Genomic DNA, 19,603 nt, shown 5'->3' with positions numbered 1-19,603 from the left:
ACATATTTGGTCAACTTCTGTTATTACTGAATTTAATAAACATCTATATCCCCACATGTATATCCCTTGTATCTACATTATCTGCAGTTTGGTTCCACTACAATAATGAAATAATACATAACCACCTCTATTTGAAAACAGCTTAACTGAAATCCGAGTCACAGCCAAGTATCAAGGAATCAAGTTGGAATACCAGGAAACCCGTCACACTGTACTGGATCTCCTTGGCCGCATCAGTGCTAAAGTTTTGACCTGGAAAGCTCCCTACAGATCTCAGGAGACATTGCTTCTGCTTCTACAGGACTGGCATGTACGTATCTGTTACGCCAGTTCCAGAAACCAATACTACTGTGAGCCGCATTATTTGGAGATAACAAGGATGGCTCTCAAAACACTTGGGGAAAAAGCAACATACTCTTGTTAGTTTAAAGAAATGTCCACATAAAAAAAAATCTAATCATATGACAAGTTCGGTTGGTTTGTTGTCTAGGAAACGGTGGAGCGCCATGGTCTGCTTTTAATTCTGATGGACACCCTCCAAAACCTGAAGGAGAAGGCGGCTACTTACACCAGTAAGGCAGCACTAGGTATGAGATAAGTGGATGTCTATGATAAGAAGTATCTTAGCAATGCTAGTTTAATCGTTGATATGTTGAGAACTCTGTAGATTTTTATTTTGAAAAGGCAAGACTTGACATCTGCACACTCCGCACTCCCTCCTCAGGTGAAGATTCCCAACTTGTTACTCGTCAAGTGAAAGAAGCAGAAAGTGAAGCTGAGCTGGTCACACAGGCCGTGGCGGCTGTGAGAGGGCTGATGGAGAGAGCGGTGACCGCTTGGGAAACTTACAACCAGTGCCTGACGTCTCTCCAGACATGGCTGGCTCAGAAGACACTTTCACATGTCCAGTCTGTGGGAACACAGGTAACCTCTTGTCTGCAATTATGTAAATGAATAACTCAAAAAGATTGCTTGACTCTGTATGACTTGCTTTTACTGGACTCTTTTAGTCCAGTGTTTGCAAGCTGCAATAGCCAATTGTGAATGTGCTGTGGTTACTGTAGGACATGAGTGAGTGGACGTCATGTCAGGCCAAGTTAAACGGGGCGGGGAACGTGCTCATTGAAGTGACAGAAGCTTCAACCAGCCGCGCTCTGGCCGAGCAACTCAGCAAGGTCAACATGAAGTGGGCTGAATGCATGAAGAGGACAACGTTTGTAAGTATGCATGTTCTCACTGTTCTTTCCACACCTGTGCATGGAGGTACAGTTAAGATTCAATTAAAACCAAGGATTTTAAATGTTAGCGATTGTAATTTCATTACATATATATATATATATTTTTCCAGTAAATGTAACTGATTACATTTACATCTAATTTGTAATTGAATTCAGTAACTTTGTACATGTAACCAGTATCTCCCCAACACCGCTAGTCATGAACATGTCTTTCTTAGGAAGTGTCATCGGAGCCCAGTGTTGGTCACTTGTGTCTTCAGATGGTGCATTCACTGACCCAGGAGGCCAGCAGGCTACTGAGGCAGCCTCTGGAGGTGGCCTCAGTCCCACTGAAGGCTAACAGGCAGAAACTACAGGTTGCCAAATATACAGCAGTAAAATATAGGCATGCATTTTAAATCTCTCCATGCTCGAGCTAGACTCTCTTTTTTTGTTTCTTGTACTTTGTATCAGCTACTGAGTAAAAAGATGGCCGAGATGGATCTTTCATCCCCATACTTTCAAACAAGCAACACAGACAACCTCCAGCAAAATCTCCCACAGGTACCCTGCTGCAACAACTCTCTGACTGACTGTGGTACATTTGAACAGGCCTCATTCCTTCTTTAGTTCTTAACTTCACCCAATTCAACGCAGTCCTATTTTTATATAAGACTACAAAGAGGAAACACTGCAGTTACAAATACAACATTTTAATTAAATCTGTTATTGATATATTATCTGGTTTACATAGTGCTGTTCTCCTATGTTGTATTATGACAAACTAAGGATAGGGTTCAGCTCTGATTTCTTGTATCTGCATGACAGATGCTTGACGAGGCAGAGAGGACCTGTGGAGAGCTGCAGCGGGCTGCGTCCAGGCTGGAGGGCCGTCTGGCTGAGCTGGACCACTGGAGCACAGAGGCTGTGGATTGTTACCAGCACCTGAGGGAGAAAAGGCGCAAAGGACGCTCTGCATTGGAATCTGCAGCCAAAGTCAGCAAACTTTCACAAATGTCCTACAGGTCTTTTACATGGTTATTCATGGATCTTGAGTTTAGTATTTGTTTTGATTTGTGAAACTGACTTTAGCAAGAGCAAATGGTGTCCAATTAAATTTCAGTTAAATAACCAAAGAGGGATTTGAGTGACTTGGGCTGAGGCCATTGGGCCGCTCAAGCGTGCCTTTGGTGTGACTTTGGGGAAAATATATAGCATAAATGTGTCCTGTAAAGTTGTAAAATGATGCTTGTGTTTAGTTCAGTACTGTTAACGCAATGTTTGCTATATAATCCTCTCTAGGTGCTGATCTCTCGAGGTGTGCAGCTGGAGAACCAGGTTGTAACTGAGAGACAGGATATGCAGGACCTTGTGGCACGAGTACAGAAAACCTCTCCTCTGCAGCACCTCAGTACCTCTGGCACGCAGGGCAGGATCTCAGAGGCAGTCTCCCACTGCCAGGTGAGATACTTCAATGGATGATAGACTTGAGTTCTTCAACACCTACTCATATTTTCATGTATGTATTTTTATGTTTTTGTATACGTTCTTTTAGGAGATTCTTGGACTGTTTAGTTCCCTTGGGGTTCTGCAACATATCAAAACAGCCCATCAGACACAGAGACAGCCACAGGCAGGGTTATTTGTTGTGGCCAAAACCAAACTTGTAGACCAGATTGGGAGCGTTACGCTCACCCAGGACCCACATCTGGTTTCACCTGAGACTTCATCTGAGACGCCTCACCAAAGGACAAGAGCTCTTCGCGGTTGGCCTAAAACCCAGCTTGTGAACTCACAGGATGAATCCACCATTGTTAAACCCTGCGTTAAAATCCAAATGCTGCCCCAGACATCGAGGGAACCAGTGTCTCATTTTCACTCTCCTCTTGCTCAAACTGTAAAAGAAGCTGAACCTGAGCCCATGATCAAGCCTCAGTCACTTTCCAAGTGTCGGAGTCAAGATGGTCAACTTCTGCCGGCTTCGATCCAAACTCCTGTTGGACCAAAGTGTCAAAAAAGTCCAGTTCTGTCGAAACATGTGACAAGTCCAGTCCCAGAGGAAGAGGGAAGCTCATCTCCCTCACAAACCCGTACATGGAAATCTAGAATAAGTGGCAAGCCAAACACTGTACAGAGTGCTAAAACATCTCCACAGCCGCCGGTTATGGTCCAGAGTGAAGTTCATTCAAAAGCCCACTCAATGGCGAGGAGCAGACTGGAGAAGGCCAGGTTCCGTTTGCAAGGGCGCATCCAGCAAGCCATCAAGTTATTCGGTGGCAAAGAGATTTCAGAGTCACAGGCCAAGAGGAAGCAGGTAAATGATGGAGAATATGGACATCACTAATCCTAGATGTTGAAAAGAGTGTAAGCTCTGAATCAATTTATTCAAATAGTAATAATTCAAATTCTATTCCTACTTCAAAGTCTTTACTGAATTTGACAAAAATCCACTGTTGCACCTGCAAATAAGTGTGAGACATTTAAAGCAACTGTAAAACCAGCTTTCTACTCACTTGTTAAATGCTTAAAAACAGAGCAAATGCTTTTCATGCTACAACATCCAGACTTTAGAAACTCTAAATATAATCTCAGAATTTGGACAACATTTTGAAAGGTCTGATGCTTTTGCATAGCTTCCAGTTTTGTGCATGTTTTTCCAGCTTTATGTCTTTCTGTGCAGAGAGCTTTAAAGATGCTGCAGCCTGCCATCCTCGATGAGTTCCTGGGTGCTGTTGAGGGTTTGGGGGCCTTTTGTTCTGGGCCCCAACTCCAGGACTTGATGCTCCTCTCTGCCTCAGTCAGAAAGCAGTGGGAGGTATGACGGGGGCTTTTTACTCGGTAGACGGTTATACACCCACTAGAAATGAGAGGGATATTGATCCTCTCATCAAACTCAAAGCACATCAAATTACTAGCTTTTCTTTAAAATAATGAAACAATAAAGGAAGGAGTTTCTGGTGAACCTGCATGATCTCGTCTGACTTTACAAGAAATCATAAATAAGCATTAAGAATAACTATATAGAAATCGCCAATCGTCTCGCTGATGGTTTACTTACGTAAGTCATGAAGAGGCATCAGTATTACATTTGATCATAACAGGAAAAAGTTCCTCATATAGTGTTAACTGTTTTACTTACAATATCTTACTGTTTTGGTTATCCTGTAGCACACATTCAACTAAAGAGCCCAATTCATTCAGTATTTTACTGGTAAACTTTAGCTCTAACAGCTTTGATATACCATGATAACCTGGCACCACTTACATTTTTCTTACTCTTACTTACTCTACAAAACTTCAGCTACTGCTTGTTTGTCCACTCAGGATGTACGCAGAGAAATGGCCGCTTTTGTTCCCATCCTGTCGTCTATGATCAGAGAGGGAAAGCCTTCCTCTTCTGTTGTGCCATGTGAAACGCAAACTAACGCTCTGCACGAAGCCAATGACCGGACTGACCATGACTCTTTGCTACAGCAGCAGGTATTTGTCATAACTCCATAACACAGCATTAACATCCGACCGTGTCGCGTGGCGACCTGAACGATTTAGGGAAACGATTGGAAAGTTCGGCCTGCATGGTTTTAGTCTCTCAGAGGTTCACATTCCTCCTTCCAGGCCGTCATGGACGGAGCTGCATCGGTTGAGGTTGAATCCCTCCGAGAGCTGTGTGAAACACTAACACCAGGGCAATCCTCCTGCCTAGCAACAGAGCAACTAAAGGAGTCAGATGAAGATCAGGAAACACAACCCAGTGACACAGCGCTCCCATCTACCTGGTAAGATAATGCTCAGAAGATGCATAAAAAGGTGTAATATATGAGACACAACTGCATTTAAGAAGTAAATTATGACTTGTATTTACACACGTCTGCTCTGCTCTGAAGCAAGGGTAAAGCAAGCCCCTCCTTCAGACTGGGGCAGATTCATTTTGATTTGTAACCCTCGTGACTGAATCTCAAGTGTAACAGGGAACTCATAAGCAAAGAGTTATATTGGAAGTCTATGACATGTATTTTCCATAGAAGACATTCGTCAACTTACCACAACTTCCTGGACCACAGCAAGTCCAAAAAGTAACCTTACACACCCTGAAGAAAACTAGCACATACAACATTGGGATGTACGTCAGGTTTTAGTAAAATGTCCTTTTAATTGGCCAACGTTGGATGGAATATAGGGCTTTAAAATGTAGCCTTAAATAAACATTCAGTTTATAGTGTCTATAAACTGAATGTTAATTTAAGAATTACATTTACTGCATTGTTGAATTGAAGCAGACATCTTATTTATTATTAATCGTCACTCTGTAATCCCTCCAGTCTATTAATCTTAATAAGATTCCTGGAGGGCTGCTTGTTTCTAACTGACTGGCCCCGACCTCCCCCTGATAAACCTTTTTTTAACTCAGCAGGGGGCGGCTGAGAGCGACCGGCGTGTCGGCCGACACACAGCAGGGCAACAATCTCCCACAAAAACAAAGCGTGGCCAGACCACAACGAGACCGCTCGCCTGTGTGTGTTGCTGCTGCGTCAGTGCAGCCTCGCGGTGATGTCATCCATGTGCAATCTCAGGACGTCCCGACAGAGCGCGAGGAGGACCCAACACAACGTCCAGGCTGCGGGTCGGCGAAAAAACTAAAGCCCTCACTTCTGGCCAAAGAGCAGCTGCTGAAAGCTCGTCTGCTGCACGTCACAGAGAGCAACCAGCAGACCCGAGCTCACATACAGGTAGGAGGAGGGCACTGTTTGTCTTGATCTACTCAGACTTGTGGGCTCCCAGAAACAACAATCTGCATTGTTTTCAACTTAGATTTAGTTTTAAAAACCCACACATAAGGCAAAGTGAAGTAACAGCAACATAAATAGCTCCCTTGTTGTGTCTGATCATAACGTATTGTGATTTTAGTAACACTTTCCTTTAGATGTAGTACACGCTCACTTTGATTTAGAAGATGTTTAGATTCCAAGCTTCAGTTTTAGTTACCACTTCCATAATGTAAACACTGCATTAAAGCAGTGGTTCTCAACCCACCATCTCCCCTGAATTTTTTTCTTACAATTTTCCTCCCAGGCATTGACCAGGGACCCCAAAACTGGTCCGCAACCCACTTCTGGGTCGTGACCCACCAGTTGAGAATCACTGCATTAAACTGTCGTTTAAAATGTTAGAGCATTGGATTTTTTTATGTGACTATCCACCAGTTTCTGTACTCAACAGCAGATCATAATTTGGGCCAGTCGGGCAGTAATATGGCGTTCCAAAATCCTCTCAGTTGAAATCAAACCAATAAATCACATGACATAATGCTTATAGTCATAACTTAGATGCAGTTTCTTTATTTGAAATTCTAGACCTCCATGTTGCTACACATTTTGTCTTCTTCAGGATGCTGATAAGTAGAAGAGTTAGAGTAAGGGAGAGACTAACATTTTCTGGTTTGTAAATCCAACATTCAAAGCCGGCCCCTCCTCCCCGGCTCAATGACACCAGAAGTGTAAGATCCCTGACCGCGGTTATGTTTAATGTGCTTGTCGGTGGGTGAAAGCCCGGATTCACGCTCGTCTTGGAATGAGCTTTGTCTGCTTGGCGTTTCGCCTGGTGATCTATTTGCGTTGTTCAGGAGCTGTATCCACCTTTTTCAGAGCTTTATGCCCCAAAATTTCCCGAACACAGCAACATGAAAAGATACAGACGCCGTCACACAATTATTCATGGGTCGTAAGTGGTGATGGAATTTTGTATGCGTCTACACATTGTTAAGGAAAAGATTAAGGAAAGATCCTACTCATTCTGCCTTTTAAATTCATGAGTTACTTTTCACCTCTTGCTTTGATTCCTATCTGCAAACCAGAACCACACTGTGTGAACATGTGCATTTTCCTTTAGGTTTTTTTTATTTTTTATTATCCAAAACTGTGTCTGTGGGAGTTTTGATATTTGAAATGATATGAGATATGAGGTTTCTAGCAAAATGTTAACACACAGTTTGATTTGACTTGTGGTTGGGAGTGTATATGTTGCATATGTTGATTACTCTAAATTAATCTTATTTACTTTGTATATTGCATTTAAAGTTGGCTTTCCTTAAGTCTTCCTGGTCAGAAAAAAGCTCAGCAGTATCATTGGCTGTGACTGATCTGTGCAAGACACAGCACCAGCTGCAGGGCACTAATCCTCAGTAATTGGATAGCTTTGCTCGCTGTTCCATCTCTTCCTCTTGTCTTCACTGGACTGTCTCTATGCAACTCTACCATCTCGCAGGTGGTTGTCAGGGGAAACACTGTGGAGACCAAGCAGGAGGCCGAGTGGACCGTCATCCCAGTGTCAGCCGCGCTCCCACAGGAAGAGCACTCCTCCAAACAGGAAGTACTGGAAAGGTATGGGTTCATTTATCAGTACTTACATTTTTGTTTTTTGGAGGATATTCAACATGTGGAATAGAGTTACACCTGACATAATTTAAATGTATCATTTCTAAATCTTTTCAACAAATATTTACAATTTATTGTCAATTTACTTTATTGTATTGCCTTTATCACCTAGATTTATAATTACCCCAAATTAATTTTAGTGAAATAAAAAAGAAAGACACAAGTGAGATGAACTTCTGAATATATTTTGTTCCCATGCAGATTGTCATATTGAAACAATGTGTAAATATTTCCCTGCAGGTACAGAAAGTCCCGCTTGGTATTTCAGTTTCAGCTCCAGAAGAACAAGCAACATTTGGAGGAGTTTATTTCAGACCCCGTCACCATCTCCAGACTGCAGAACCAAAAGAAGCAACTACAGGCACGTTAAAGCACCACTTTATAATCATATTCAGCAATTGTTTGATACCATTAGAATTTCACACTTTCAAATCATACTCATAAAGCTGTTTATCACGTGTGCTTCTCTGCATCTTGGAGCATTTCTACAATCTAAAATCAAACTTCTGAGCAGTTGTTTTCTCACAAGGTCAAACTTCACAATATGAAATTGCTACTTTGATTGCTTTGTTAATATGTTTCTTCTCAACAGACTTTAAAACGGGAATCAGAGGCACTTTGGCTTGAGTATGAGCTCCAGTATACCCAGCAATCCCAGTTCTCCCATCTGATGACCAGGGAAGATAAGGGAGACGTGGAAAGAGACTGGGAGCAGCTGACTCAGCAGTGGAGAGGACAACACATGTGCCTCCAGAGCAGGTACAGTGCACCTCTCCTATCAATGATGATGGCGATGATGATGATAATAATGATAAAGATAACAGGATCATTGGTTTTAGTAATTAAACCATTCAGATATATGTCATTGTATTAAGTGTTCTTTTATAAAAACATGGCAGGACGGTAAATGTGAAGTAGAATGAGTTTCAAACATATTGCTTGACCCTGAAAACATCACACCTTGAGGTCCATTTAGTAGCTGTTTGGGAGCTTTCGACCCTGTCACATCATCTTCATAAGCACATGGAATTTGCCCAGTTTTCATGGAAACGGAAATGTTAAACTTGCCATGTTCTTTGAGCACTTTAAGCACTTGTCATCAAGGTTGAGTCAAAAGTTCAGTATCACAGTCTATTCTTGACCTTGGAAACAGCTTTTTTCTCACCTCAAGGTCCATTTACTACTTGTTTTGGAGCTTTCAATTATATTACATCATATTTATTAGGAGATGGAGTTAACTAATAGTTAACCATATTTTAGTACTGTAGATATAAACCTCTTATGATTTACTTTGGTTTTTGTCAGGATGACAGCTCTGGAGATTGCGGCTGACCTGATGGCCCTGATCACAGAAAAACTGGACCGGATCATCAGAGAGTCTGTGGACATCTCCTCCTTCTCCATCGCTGACTCCAGACTGATATCTGATTTAAAGGTAAATCTATGTGCTTTTCAAATAATTAACACTTACATTTAGAGAGTGAAATATGGAAATGTAATAATCAATCTCTCTTGAATTAACCAGGAGATGGATGGCAGACTGCGGTCTGAAATGAGAAAGCTATCAGAGCGTGGCACTGAAGAGGAAATACAGGGGCCTGAAGCCACAACCCCTTCATCCCTCTGCCAGACTTTCCACAGCAGTGTCCATCATCTTGAGCAGCTCAGACAGCGGTTGGAGAAAGTTCAATCAGCTACCCAGGCTCTGGATCACTTCCTGGCCACAGTGAGGGAAGTCAAGGCTGAGATCCTAAACCCGCTGTCAGACCGGGACCCCAGCAGACAGCCAAATGAGGCAGATTGGGAGCAAGAGACACACTCTTGGCAAGCAGCAATGCGGCAGAGGTTGCAGCTTGCCACAAAACAATCCGTTAGTGTTGACAGCACTTTAAAGGCCGTGGGGATGACTCTGACCATGGATGGTGTAGCAGTGATGTGCCAGGATGTGGTGACATCATTGTCACAGCAAGCTGCGAATGGAGATGAAATGATTAGAGCCAAGAAGAGGGAGGGTAAAAAAGAGTTATTTCCAATGGGAAGGGAGCAAATCCAGGAGTTGAATCCTATGGAGATATGTCAGACAAACACTGGGGTTGATTCAACACATCAGGGGGGAGCACAGGAGCATGAGTATCTCACCCCAAGTAGGATGGAAGAGGAGGTAGCGTGCGTGGCCAAAAGGAGTAGGCTGGAAGGAGAAGATGATATAAAGTCACAAAGGGAGGAAGAGCACAAGTCTCAAATACGGAAGTCTGAACGGGATGTCTTCAATGCTGAGGACCAGAGAAGAAGAGGAAGCAGCAGCCAGGCTGAGAAAGAGGGAGAAGAGAAGGAGGGTTTTGTCCGCAGGAAAGTTGCCTTGTTTGGCACTCTGAAGGAGATAAGGGAAGGAGCTGAGCAGCTGAGGATACAGGAGCCCACCTTGCCCGCTCTGCAGCACAGGTACAACACTTCTCTGGGCCTAAAAACAAATAAATCTTTGTGTTTGTTAGACTTCAGTCCATCGTATTAACCCTTTGCATCATGATTTCTCTCTTTACTTAAAAGCTGTGTCAGGGAGATCTCATATATACAACAGATATATGTATGTCTATGCTTGTTGCAAGATGCTTAAAGATTCCATGTGTTTTAAAGCTGCACCACAACATACACATTATCATAATTATTATTATTAATGCATATAAATATAATTATATTGGATTATATATTATTTTAGTTTGCCATCACTTCCTCACTGGTATGCAAACACCATAATAATGGTAAAAAAGGTAAAACACAAAGTACACTAATTTTGTTTCATGTCCTGTAGAACACGTGCATTGACGGAGCTGCAAAGTCGTCTTGCCGGCCACCTCGCTGAGCTGCAGCTTATACAAGATGAATCCTCACAGTCAGGTGATGGGAGTCAAACCAGAGAGGTGGAGGATGCCTGGGAGGAGGCGACAAGAGCTGTAACTAAACGGTAAAGGGAGCAGTTGGAGTCCTTTTTATGATTTACTTCTATGTTGGATTTGAGTGCTTTATTAAGTTTGGTGCGTGCGTGTGTTGTGTTATGGATCACATACAGGCTGGAGCAGTGTTACGCCCTAACAGAGCTGCTGAAGAGGTTTCAGAGTATTCGTGGGGACTTGAGTGGGACACTGCAGAGGGCAGAAAGCACCATCAGTGAACAAGCCTCCTACATGGGAAAAGACAAGCTGCAGAGACTGCACACCAAGGTACAGTCTGCACACTGTTTAGTGGAGGTTATTGAGGAAGAGATTAGTTTTTTAGGTATACTCACTACTCAGTCAACATAGACCAAATATTTTGCGTGTCCCTGGTATATCACAAGGTGTGTGTGTGTGTGTGTGTGTGTGTGTGGTTTCACAGGTCCAGGAAACAAAAGCAGAGCTGAATGGTCTCGGGGACCGGATAGAGGAGGTCCGCAGTGTCTGCAGGCAGCTTCACACTCATCTGCGTCAGATCCCAGAATGCATCATCATCCCATTTGAGGACGAAGCGGATGCTCTCATGGACCGCTGGCTGGACGTGAGTCCCTTTCTACATTTGTTTATTGTTTACTACTTACTATTATTGGTCCCTATGTCAGTATATTCTTTTTTGTTTGTTACAACATGTATATGTATTATTTTTGTATCACAGAATATTTTAGTTCTTCTTTATTATCTTTGCCTTTTTGTGAATGTTAATTCGTCAAAAACATCTATCAGGGAAGAAACATGTTTGTCAAACCTCTCCTTGTAATTCAGTTTCAGAAGAATAGTTTTTTAGCTGATATCTTTCTGCTTCTTTTTAAGATTGTGCAGAGTTGTAGTTACTGTTATTAAAGCAGGATTGTGAAGCAAATAGTATTTACCCTTTTGTTTCATGTGTTGCTGCTTCCATATGTAAACAAAAGCATCGTATTGTAGATCATTATTATTACAGATATCTAATTTCTAAGGTCTTGTGTTGTGAGTTTGGTTGTGTGTTGTTAAAGTACTGCTAGCATTCATTGCAACTCAAATTCTTGCAGATATCAGAACGAACAGATTCCCATCTAGAAAACCTACACCGTGGCCTGACTCTGTGGGATGGCATCATCCAGCTAGGAGCAGAGGTAGAGAGCTGGACCGCCAATAAACTAGCAGTATTTGCTCAGTCTCCGTCCTTCCAGACAGAGGAAGACATCAGGGCCTTGCAGGTAAAACGTCCTTCCTGTTTCATTCTGTAATGACACAGGTCCGCTCTGTCTTATTAGGGAGTTTAATGTTCTCTAAACGGTTGCTTGTAACAATGATCATCTCCCTCTACATGCCTTCAGAATGAGATTGTGACCCAAGAAGAGCATATGGAGCATTTCCACCGAAGAGCCGCTGAGATTCCGGCCCTGCTTCAAAGCAAAGAGCCTCCTCTGGAGCTGCAGGTACTGCATGGAGCGCTTGTGTTTAGGATGCAGGGGTTTCTGGCTGGAACTTTGCCGACAGATACGGTTGATCTGATGGTTCTCTTGATTGATTTTCCTTTTGTCTAGGTTGTGGAGACCCAGATAAGGAAGACAATGGAGCAGCTGAAGGAGCTTGTCTCTGAAGCTGAGGATGTTTACAGGCAGATGGTGGCTGCTAAAGGACAAATTACTGCCAGGATGGCTGAATGCTTCAACTCCCTGCAGAAGATTCAGGACTCCCTTCTCACTCTCAGTGCTTCTGATATTGCAACAGTTCTTGCAAAACTTAAGGTAAAAATGTATTTAGTTTTTATATGTCGCATCGTGTAATACACACTTGTACATTGTTCTGAAATATTTTGATTTTGATTTTACTCTTTAAATGCTCACTGTATCAAAATCATCAGAGAGAAGCTATAATTTATATCATTTTAAACTTCAACACATAGAGGCTCTGAAAACTAAGCTAGTGTTTGAGTGGACATTGATTGCTGAAGCTTTAAAATGCGTAACAGTAACTTGTGTTTCTCGAAAAGGATCTACTTTTTGAGCTCCAGACACAGGATGAGCGGGCAGAGAGTCTGCTGGAGGATCTGCGTGTTATGGCCTCTATAGTGAGTCCAGTTCCCCTCCAGAGTTTGTCTGTGGATGGGATTCAGCTTCAGGATAAAGTCAGAAACACCCACAAGCTCTTCTCTGAGGTGGAAGAACAGACTGAGAGGAATATCCAGGCTCTCGACAGGTAACACGTTCAAATCGATCATGTGTCAATTCAATTCATGTTATATGCACATAAATGTCGATTAATGTCTCTTCTTAACCATGCACTTGCATACAAACATTTAACATAACATACAATGCTTAGACATTACAATAAGTGCATGAGAGTACTGCTCGGCAGGTATTGCTGGAGCTTGTTCAGATGCTTCCTCTGTTTTATTAGTCCCCCAGCTCCTTTGAGAGAGAGAGATTGAGATTGAGATTTGTAATTAAGGAGCATGTCACTCACTGCACAGCTGTGGCTCATTTCTTTATTTTAAATAGTGTTTGGATAACAATGAAGGTCTAAGGCACAGGTTAAGATATGAAACTTTGGCTGTACAAACAATACTGCTAATGTCTTGTCAAAAACACAACTACAGAATATCCCCAGACATATCTTTAAACTCTGTAACAATCATAGGTCTGAGTACAAATTGACTTTGGGAATCATCTCTTACAGTTCAAACTCTGGAGATGAACTAAGACACAAGTTGAACTTATTTTCTGAAGTCTGTCTTTTACTCTGCAGCAGAACCATTTGATCACCATGTCACTATAAACTACAGTGTAACGTGTATACTGTACATATGAGTCTGTGTCGCGCCTGCGTTCATATTGTATGTGTCTTGTAGGCTGCAAAGTGAAGGCAAGCACTTGGAACAATGGTTGCAAGGCATTGAGGGAAAAGCAGCAAAGGAGGATGATCTTCGTCTCCTGCAAGAGGAAGCACTTCAACAAAGGTAAACTGTTTTCTGATTTCAGATATATGCCTTCGAGCTCTGTGTGGAAATAAGCACATCTTGTGCAAAGGTCTGGAGGTCCAAACTTTATCAGGCCGTGTGCACTCTTATATTCTGTATATTTAGTAGAAACTCAAATGTAATCGAGCAAACTTCAACAGTCTGCAGTAGTTTAATGTTGGGACTTATGATGAGTCAGAAACGATGGAAGTTGTAGAGCCTGTTATTCCGTAGAGACGCCTGACTCATCCTAACTACATGACTGTTTGCTGTCACACAAGAGGCTGGGAAATCGAGGGGATAATTAATGACAATATGTAGAATTCCTCCCACTTGTTATTTCCATTAATGGTGCAGGAGTCATTTTAAAAATTCAATTTTTTTATTTGTCTGACTAACATAATCATGTACCCCTGATTAACAAATTGTTTGAAGAGATAAGTAGCAGTACAGCTTTACGTGTTTAGTTAAACGTGGGCTGTTGCGGAGACTCCTTCATCCTTAACACATTGTATTAATATGAAACTTCATTAAGTGTCGGGGAATTTCTTATCTTGTTTTCTGCTTGTACACCCTGAAACAGCTGCAGGTTGTGACCTTCTTTTCTCTCTTCACTTATTTCCCATGTTGATACATCCTTGGTAATCTTGCACGGGCAAAGACAAAGCAAATATTTAGTCCCTTCACTAACATCTGAAAGTATGAATAACTGAGCATACAGATATATCAACCATGTTTTCTCCCTGCAGGGTTAGGACAGAAGCCCTGGATCAGCTGGTGTCGTCCTTACAAAGCAGCACATTGAAGCAGTCTGCTCTGCTGGAGGAGAGCAGCAAACTGTTGGAACGATACCACAACTTTCAAACCAACGTACTGCGCAGCTCCACGGAGAAGCAGAGCTCTCCGAGCAGCGACGTCGAGCTGTTTCAGTCTGGAGTTGGAGATCTGAGACAAACTCTTGACTCTCCACTTGGGGAAAACCTCGGCATCCAGAGTCCCGTAGAGCAGACGCGTCACCATGGAAGGGTAAGAAAACATTACCCACTCTCACTGAGCTGCTCTGTTTCTCCACATATTTCTTCAACTCCTTAAGTCTGCCTCACCTGTTTGGGCATTCTACAATGAAGCATATTATAATAGACTTATATATTATAATAATTATAATAGTATTTTCAATAAAAAGTTGTTTTTTTTGACTGGGTTACAGTTGTGTTATATGTCATTCAAGGGCGTGGCCGCAGTGATCTGTAGTTTCTTTCACCTACATTTGTTTCTACTTGTTGTAAGGAGTGTCCATTGTTGCTGGAAATATTTGGGTCAACTTCATCAGCAACACGCTCTTCAGTCCCTGCAGTGACAGACTGGTGCGATCGCAGAGTAAAGTGTTCAATAACTAATCTGTAAAAAATGATTTCAGGCTGTAGTAAATGTGACGGCAGAAGGTGAGGCTCGACTCGAAGAGTTCAGAGTTACTGGAAATCGTCTGAGCCACAGGCTGTGTGATGGAGACGGCCTGAAACAGGACATTCAGGGAAGCATTCAGAAAGCAGAGGAGCAGAGGCGGGACCTTCTCCAGTCAGTCCAGTCTCATCACAGGTGAGCGGATTGAGACCGGCTGGTTGTACGCTCTGACATATTGTGCTGAAGTGAAGCTATGCCTGGACATAGAGGATTGTGGAGTCCTTTCTTATCGTTTATTACGATTTTGAGGGAAATGGAAGCACATAATGCATACATCCCTTCAGCTATGTTTTTCTTTTCAACACTTTCCCAACCCATCCACTAGTTCTGCTTTGCCTGAGAGACAGCTTTTGCTCATCTATCAGCCTCTTCTTGCCTCTGAAATTCTTCTGCTACCAGTTTCCTCCTGTCAACCGCTGATGCTTTGTTCCACATACAGTAGGCTGTGGTATCATTAATCCAAACCCCTGACACCCATGCTGTACCTGCCTTACAAAAGTGCTGCCTGAGCCTGTAAACTGCCTCCCTTGGGCTCCACTCCTCCCTGCTGAGTCTGTTGCCTCTGTACTCTGTATGCTATATCCCTAGACACCAGTCTCTTGCTTTTGCACATCTAAACTCTCTCAAGCTGATGAGGTAGGGAGCTCCATACCTCGTACCCTTTCCATACAGGGCAGAGTTCTGTACAGGTCTGATTGTGAAGCCCTTCAATATGCTGTATATACCATGCGCTGTCACAATAATAAACAATGCTTAAACAATAATTTGTTTAAGCAGCACATTTCAAGTGATAATTTTGGGTAATTTCAAACATGTTTCATACATGTGAAACTTAAAATGACAGTAATTAAGAAAATACTTTTTAAATTAATATTTGTTAATTATTATCATGATATTAAGCAGCAGATTTCCACAGCTGACACACCTGATTAAAGTGGTTCTCGTATTCTTGGTGCGTCAGGGTTCTACAGGCTGATCCAGACCTCACCTGCTCCTACCTGGACCGAAGACAGCAGGCCAGCTGCAGAGTGGAGGAGCTGCAGCAGAGAACTGCTCAGCTCCCTGCTTTATTCCCCTGGCCCGGCTTGTCCGAGCACAGACAAATCTGCAATTTAGCCCATCAACTGCAGGCCGAGGCTGAATCCTTGCAATTAACTTTTAACGGCCTGGCTGAACAGAGGAGGGAAATGGCTGAACGAACCAGCGCCGCCAGCTGGAAAGATCCGTCCTTGGCCGAGCTGGAGACCCGCTGTTCATCACTGATGGATGAGCTGAAGGTAAAACTTTTCATGTTCTTGTACAGTAATTCCCAACAAGGAAAACTCAGGCCCTAGGGCATACTTCTGCAGTAGCAAGAGGTAAATGGAAAATTGCATAGTATCTTATCTAACTAACTAACCCGAGACAGTTGTCTCCTTAAAGCCACATGTTGGCATTTTGGATGCATGTAAACTCTTTCGCAAGTTGACATAAGTTGGCCAAAACCTATAGATAAATGGTGATTACAAATAGATAGCCAAAGGTAATGGATAACCAGCTGGAATAATTACCAACAAAATAATGGTTAAACAGGTACAAATGTAAAATAGTAATAGATGAATAAATAAATAATTTGCTAAAAGTAATGGATAACATTGAAATGGTTTAAGTTGGATGCATTAGCTAACAGTGATACCTGAATAGTTTTGAGGTCCAATTTTCAGACACACGCGGTAGGATAATGGTTTTGTGATCGATTAATGTATTAATGTATTTATGAAATTTAGGTTGACCGCATAGTACACATTCCCCACCAAGCTGAGACAGCTGTAACACCTGAAAGCCATATCTTTCTTTTTCTAATTTAGAAATCTATTTAGCATGTTGTCATAATTAGCCAAAAGTAAAGGTTAAACTGGTAAAGTATGAACCTAAAATTAATGGCGAAACAGGTGTAATGGATAAATAATTACATTCAAATTATTTAAAAAAATGTCATGAGTAATGGATAAAAGTGATATAATATATAATTAGGTAAATAAGGATATATAAACAGTTAGGAAATAAGCTAAAAGTGATGGAGAACAATGTTAAACAATAAGTTAAAAGCAAGTTTACAGGTATTAGCAAACAGTAATACATATGAGGTTAAAAGGTCAAGAAGTAGAAGTAGGATTGAAAAGGAATGAAAAGTTCAACCTTCATACACTTTATGTGGTGTTAAGTTTAAAATCAATAGAAATGACAGGTTGGGTGGATGAACGGATACTTGGGCTGATCTGATGGGATTTCATTTAATCACAATAATCTGTGGCTTGGTGTGCCTGAAATGTCCACAGGGTGTTTGTTCCAGCCTGGAGGAAGGTGTATGTAATGAGGAACATTTTGGCCAGTCACTGCAGGACTGGCGCCATAAATTGACATCCCTGCAGGAAAGGATGTCAGCCTGTCAAGCGCAGAAAGAAAGCTCAGCTGGACTGGTCACTGATGCACCAGCTCTGGAGGTGAGGTCCATTAAGTATCCTGACCCAATGAATCAGGAACAAGCTCTGATACATTTTTTATTTCACATTGCTTCTACTTGATTAAGCCACCATTATTCTATTTCTATTCATTTTCATCTGTCCGTCTCTCCACATTTCAGATTTTGCTTCAAGAAGTTACCGACATAGAAAAAGAGCTTTTAGAAATTGTAACACTTAAGGACTCCATCACTGCCAGCTCCACAGCCGAGGCCCAGACCAGCCTCTCCCAGCAAGTCAGCAACCTCCAAAACCACAAGAGGGCACTAGACGGTAGCATCAGAGGAATTCTGGCACTGGTCCCAGAGAACAACAGCCAGAGAGTTGGGCGAGTGAAGGGAGAGGTCTCCTGTGTACAAAAAGCTCTGAAAGACCTGGCGGACAATCTGTGTGGGAACTCTGACGTGTTGCCTGATATCAGTCAGCTCAAACAGCAGTTGTTTACAATACAGGTATTGTTGAAAGACCCAATAAGATGTTTCTTTCAGTAACAGTGTATAACAGGTGCATGAGGAAATATAGAAGCATCAAAAAAGCCTTTCTGTCTCTCAGGACTGTGATAGCAGGCTGACAGAGTTGGGTGCAAGAATGCACGACCTGCAGAAGACCAGAGAGTCCAGCGGCACACGAGAAATTCTTCCTGCAGATGTCATGTTGACTGTTGATGCAGTTGCTAAAGACCTCGACAGGTACTTAACCTCATTCCTCATTGATGAAATTGAAATTATTTTATGGCACAATAAGTAGGGAGTCCTCTTCTGTGGGATTATTTAGGTATGATAAATTGATGAAAAAGTAATTTTGAATGTAATTACTTAAAAAATGGTGATGGAGGAAAAGCTCCATGTATTTGAACTCAGTGTTTGATTCTCTCTCTCCCTCTCTCTCTCTCTCTCTCTCTCTCTCTCTCTCTCTCTCTCTCACTGAAGCCTCACATCCATTTTTCTAAAAAAGAAGCAGGCGTGTGCAGAAAACACAGCTAACAGAGTGAGTCAGGTCATCAGCCAGCTGCAGCATTGGAGGCAAACAGTACAAGCTGAACTATCATCACCCAGCCAGGTAAAAAACACCAACATGTTCGTACATTGTTCTATCAATCTATTTATTAAAACCCAGAATATTAACAAATATGCACTTTCATCTAACAAGCTTAAAAAAAACCTCTCTCTATGCCTTTTTATACATGTGATCAATAAATAAATCTCATGTGTTCAATCACTTATTCTAAACTGGTATTGTAAGATAAGACCACAAGAAGCTGAACCCATGGGCTTGTTCATCTCCTCAAGGATATGATTATGAAATTAGGAGCATACCTCTAACCGGTTCTCAACATGGCGTCGGCTTGCAGCTAATGGTGCTCACAGCGCTAACAGTGGAAAACAACAGCAAGAGTGCTGACAGTGCGAACAGTGTTTACCTGAGGTGGAACCTGCGAGTGGGCGCTACGCTGCTGCAACGACTCTGTTGGTCTGCAGAGCTCACAGGCTCTAACATGCACTAAAAGGCAGGGGTGGCCGGCCCTGCAATGCCAACCAAACACGAAGAAGCTTGGATTATAATTCAATTCATTCCCTGCTCATGTAGTCATTACTCCACTAAATCTTTACACAGCAAATCATTGTTTTACAGCTATATTAATGCTCTCAATGTCCTCTACTTTCAGCCTTGTCTGTAGCCCCTCGATTTCTTCCGTCAATGCAAATCTGTAAAAACAGGTCACAAATATGAAGTACATTTTTAGTACTTTCCTTAAAGTGCTTGGCACTATAGTTTCCGTTGACATTATTCAAACAGCAGTAAATAGTGCATTTTTGGGGGACAGTTTGGTCATTTCATGGGATTTGTTGTCAATAAGGAAAGTGTAGGATATGGCCCTCATCCTTTGTCCCTTATCCCTGTAAACCACATCAGCACATTCATATTCTATAACTATTATAAAATAATATTGGTTCTCAATGTTGTTACTTTTATGTTTCAAATGAAATACAACGATGTAACCTGGGGGTCTAAGAGAAATATAATTAAATATAAACTGTAAGCATGGTCAATTTAGTTTAGC

General features: G+C 42.0%; 1 protein-coding gene across 1 annotated transcript in view; it reads left to right on the top strand.

Moving 5' to 3' along the window:
* syne2a (spectrin repeat containing, nuclear envelope 2a) overlaps positions 1-19,603 on the top strand; it is an 84,396-nt gene that overhangs the window by 9,289 nt on the left and 55,504 nt on the right. Inside the window, exons 14-48 of the mRNA XM_079215778.1 lie at positions 142-310; positions 491-587; positions 725-924; positions 1,065-1,217; positions 1,457-1,594; positions 1,692-1,781; positions 2,046-2,213; positions 2,520-2,678; positions 2,773-3,224; positions 3,354-3,531; positions 3,898-4,032; positions 4,542-4,697; positions 4,833-4,993; positions 5,629-5,728; positions 5,789-5,944; positions 7,479-7,594; positions 8,954-9,083; positions 9,174-9,670; positions 9,998-10,090; positions 10,458-10,610; positions 10,716-10,866; positions 11,021-11,179; positions 11,667-11,834; positions 11,955-12,056; positions 12,165-12,368; positions 12,614-12,819; positions 13,472-13,579; positions 14,329-14,605; positions 14,997-15,175; positions 16,002-16,317; positions 17,359-17,523; positions 17,664-17,993; positions 18,094-18,230; positions 18,471-18,600; positions 18,893-19,007. Of these exons, the coding sequence (XP_079071904.1) occupies positions 142-310; positions 491-587; positions 725-924; positions 1,065-1,217; positions 1,457-1,594; positions 1,692-1,781; positions 2,046-2,213; positions 2,520-2,678; positions 2,773-3,224; positions 3,354-3,531; positions 3,898-4,032; positions 4,542-4,697; positions 4,833-4,993; positions 5,629-5,728; positions 5,789-5,944; positions 7,479-7,594; positions 8,954-9,083; positions 9,174-9,670; positions 9,998-10,090; positions 10,458-10,610; positions 10,716-10,866; positions 11,021-11,179; positions 11,667-11,834; positions 11,955-12,056; positions 12,165-12,368; positions 12,614-12,819; positions 13,472-13,579; positions 14,329-14,605; positions 14,997-15,175; positions 16,002-16,317; positions 17,359-17,523; positions 17,664-17,993; positions 18,094-18,230; positions 18,471-18,600; positions 18,893-19,007 (6,248 nt within the window). The remainder of the gene's footprint in view (positions 1-141; positions 311-490; positions 588-724; positions 925-1,064; positions 1,218-1,456; positions 1,595-1,691; positions 1,782-2,045; positions 2,214-2,519; positions 2,679-2,772; positions 3,225-3,353; positions 3,532-3,897; positions 4,033-4,541; positions 4,698-4,832; positions 4,994-5,628; positions 5,729-5,788; positions 5,945-7,478; positions 7,595-8,953; positions 9,084-9,173; positions 9,671-9,997; positions 10,091-10,457; positions 10,611-10,715; positions 10,867-11,020; positions 11,180-11,666; positions 11,835-11,954; positions 12,057-12,164; positions 12,369-12,613; positions 12,820-13,471; positions 13,580-14,328; positions 14,606-14,996; positions 15,176-16,001; positions 16,318-17,358; positions 17,524-17,663; positions 17,994-18,093; positions 18,231-18,470; positions 18,601-18,892; positions 19,008-19,603) is intronic.

This window comes from Taurulus bubalis (assembly GCF_910589615.1).
Source record: "Taurulus bubalis genome assembly, chromosome: 3".
NCBI lineage: Eukaryota > Metazoa > Chordata > Actinopteri > Perciformes > Cottidae > Taurulus > Taurulus bubalis.
This window is presented reverse-complemented; position numbering and strand designations above follow the sequence as displayed.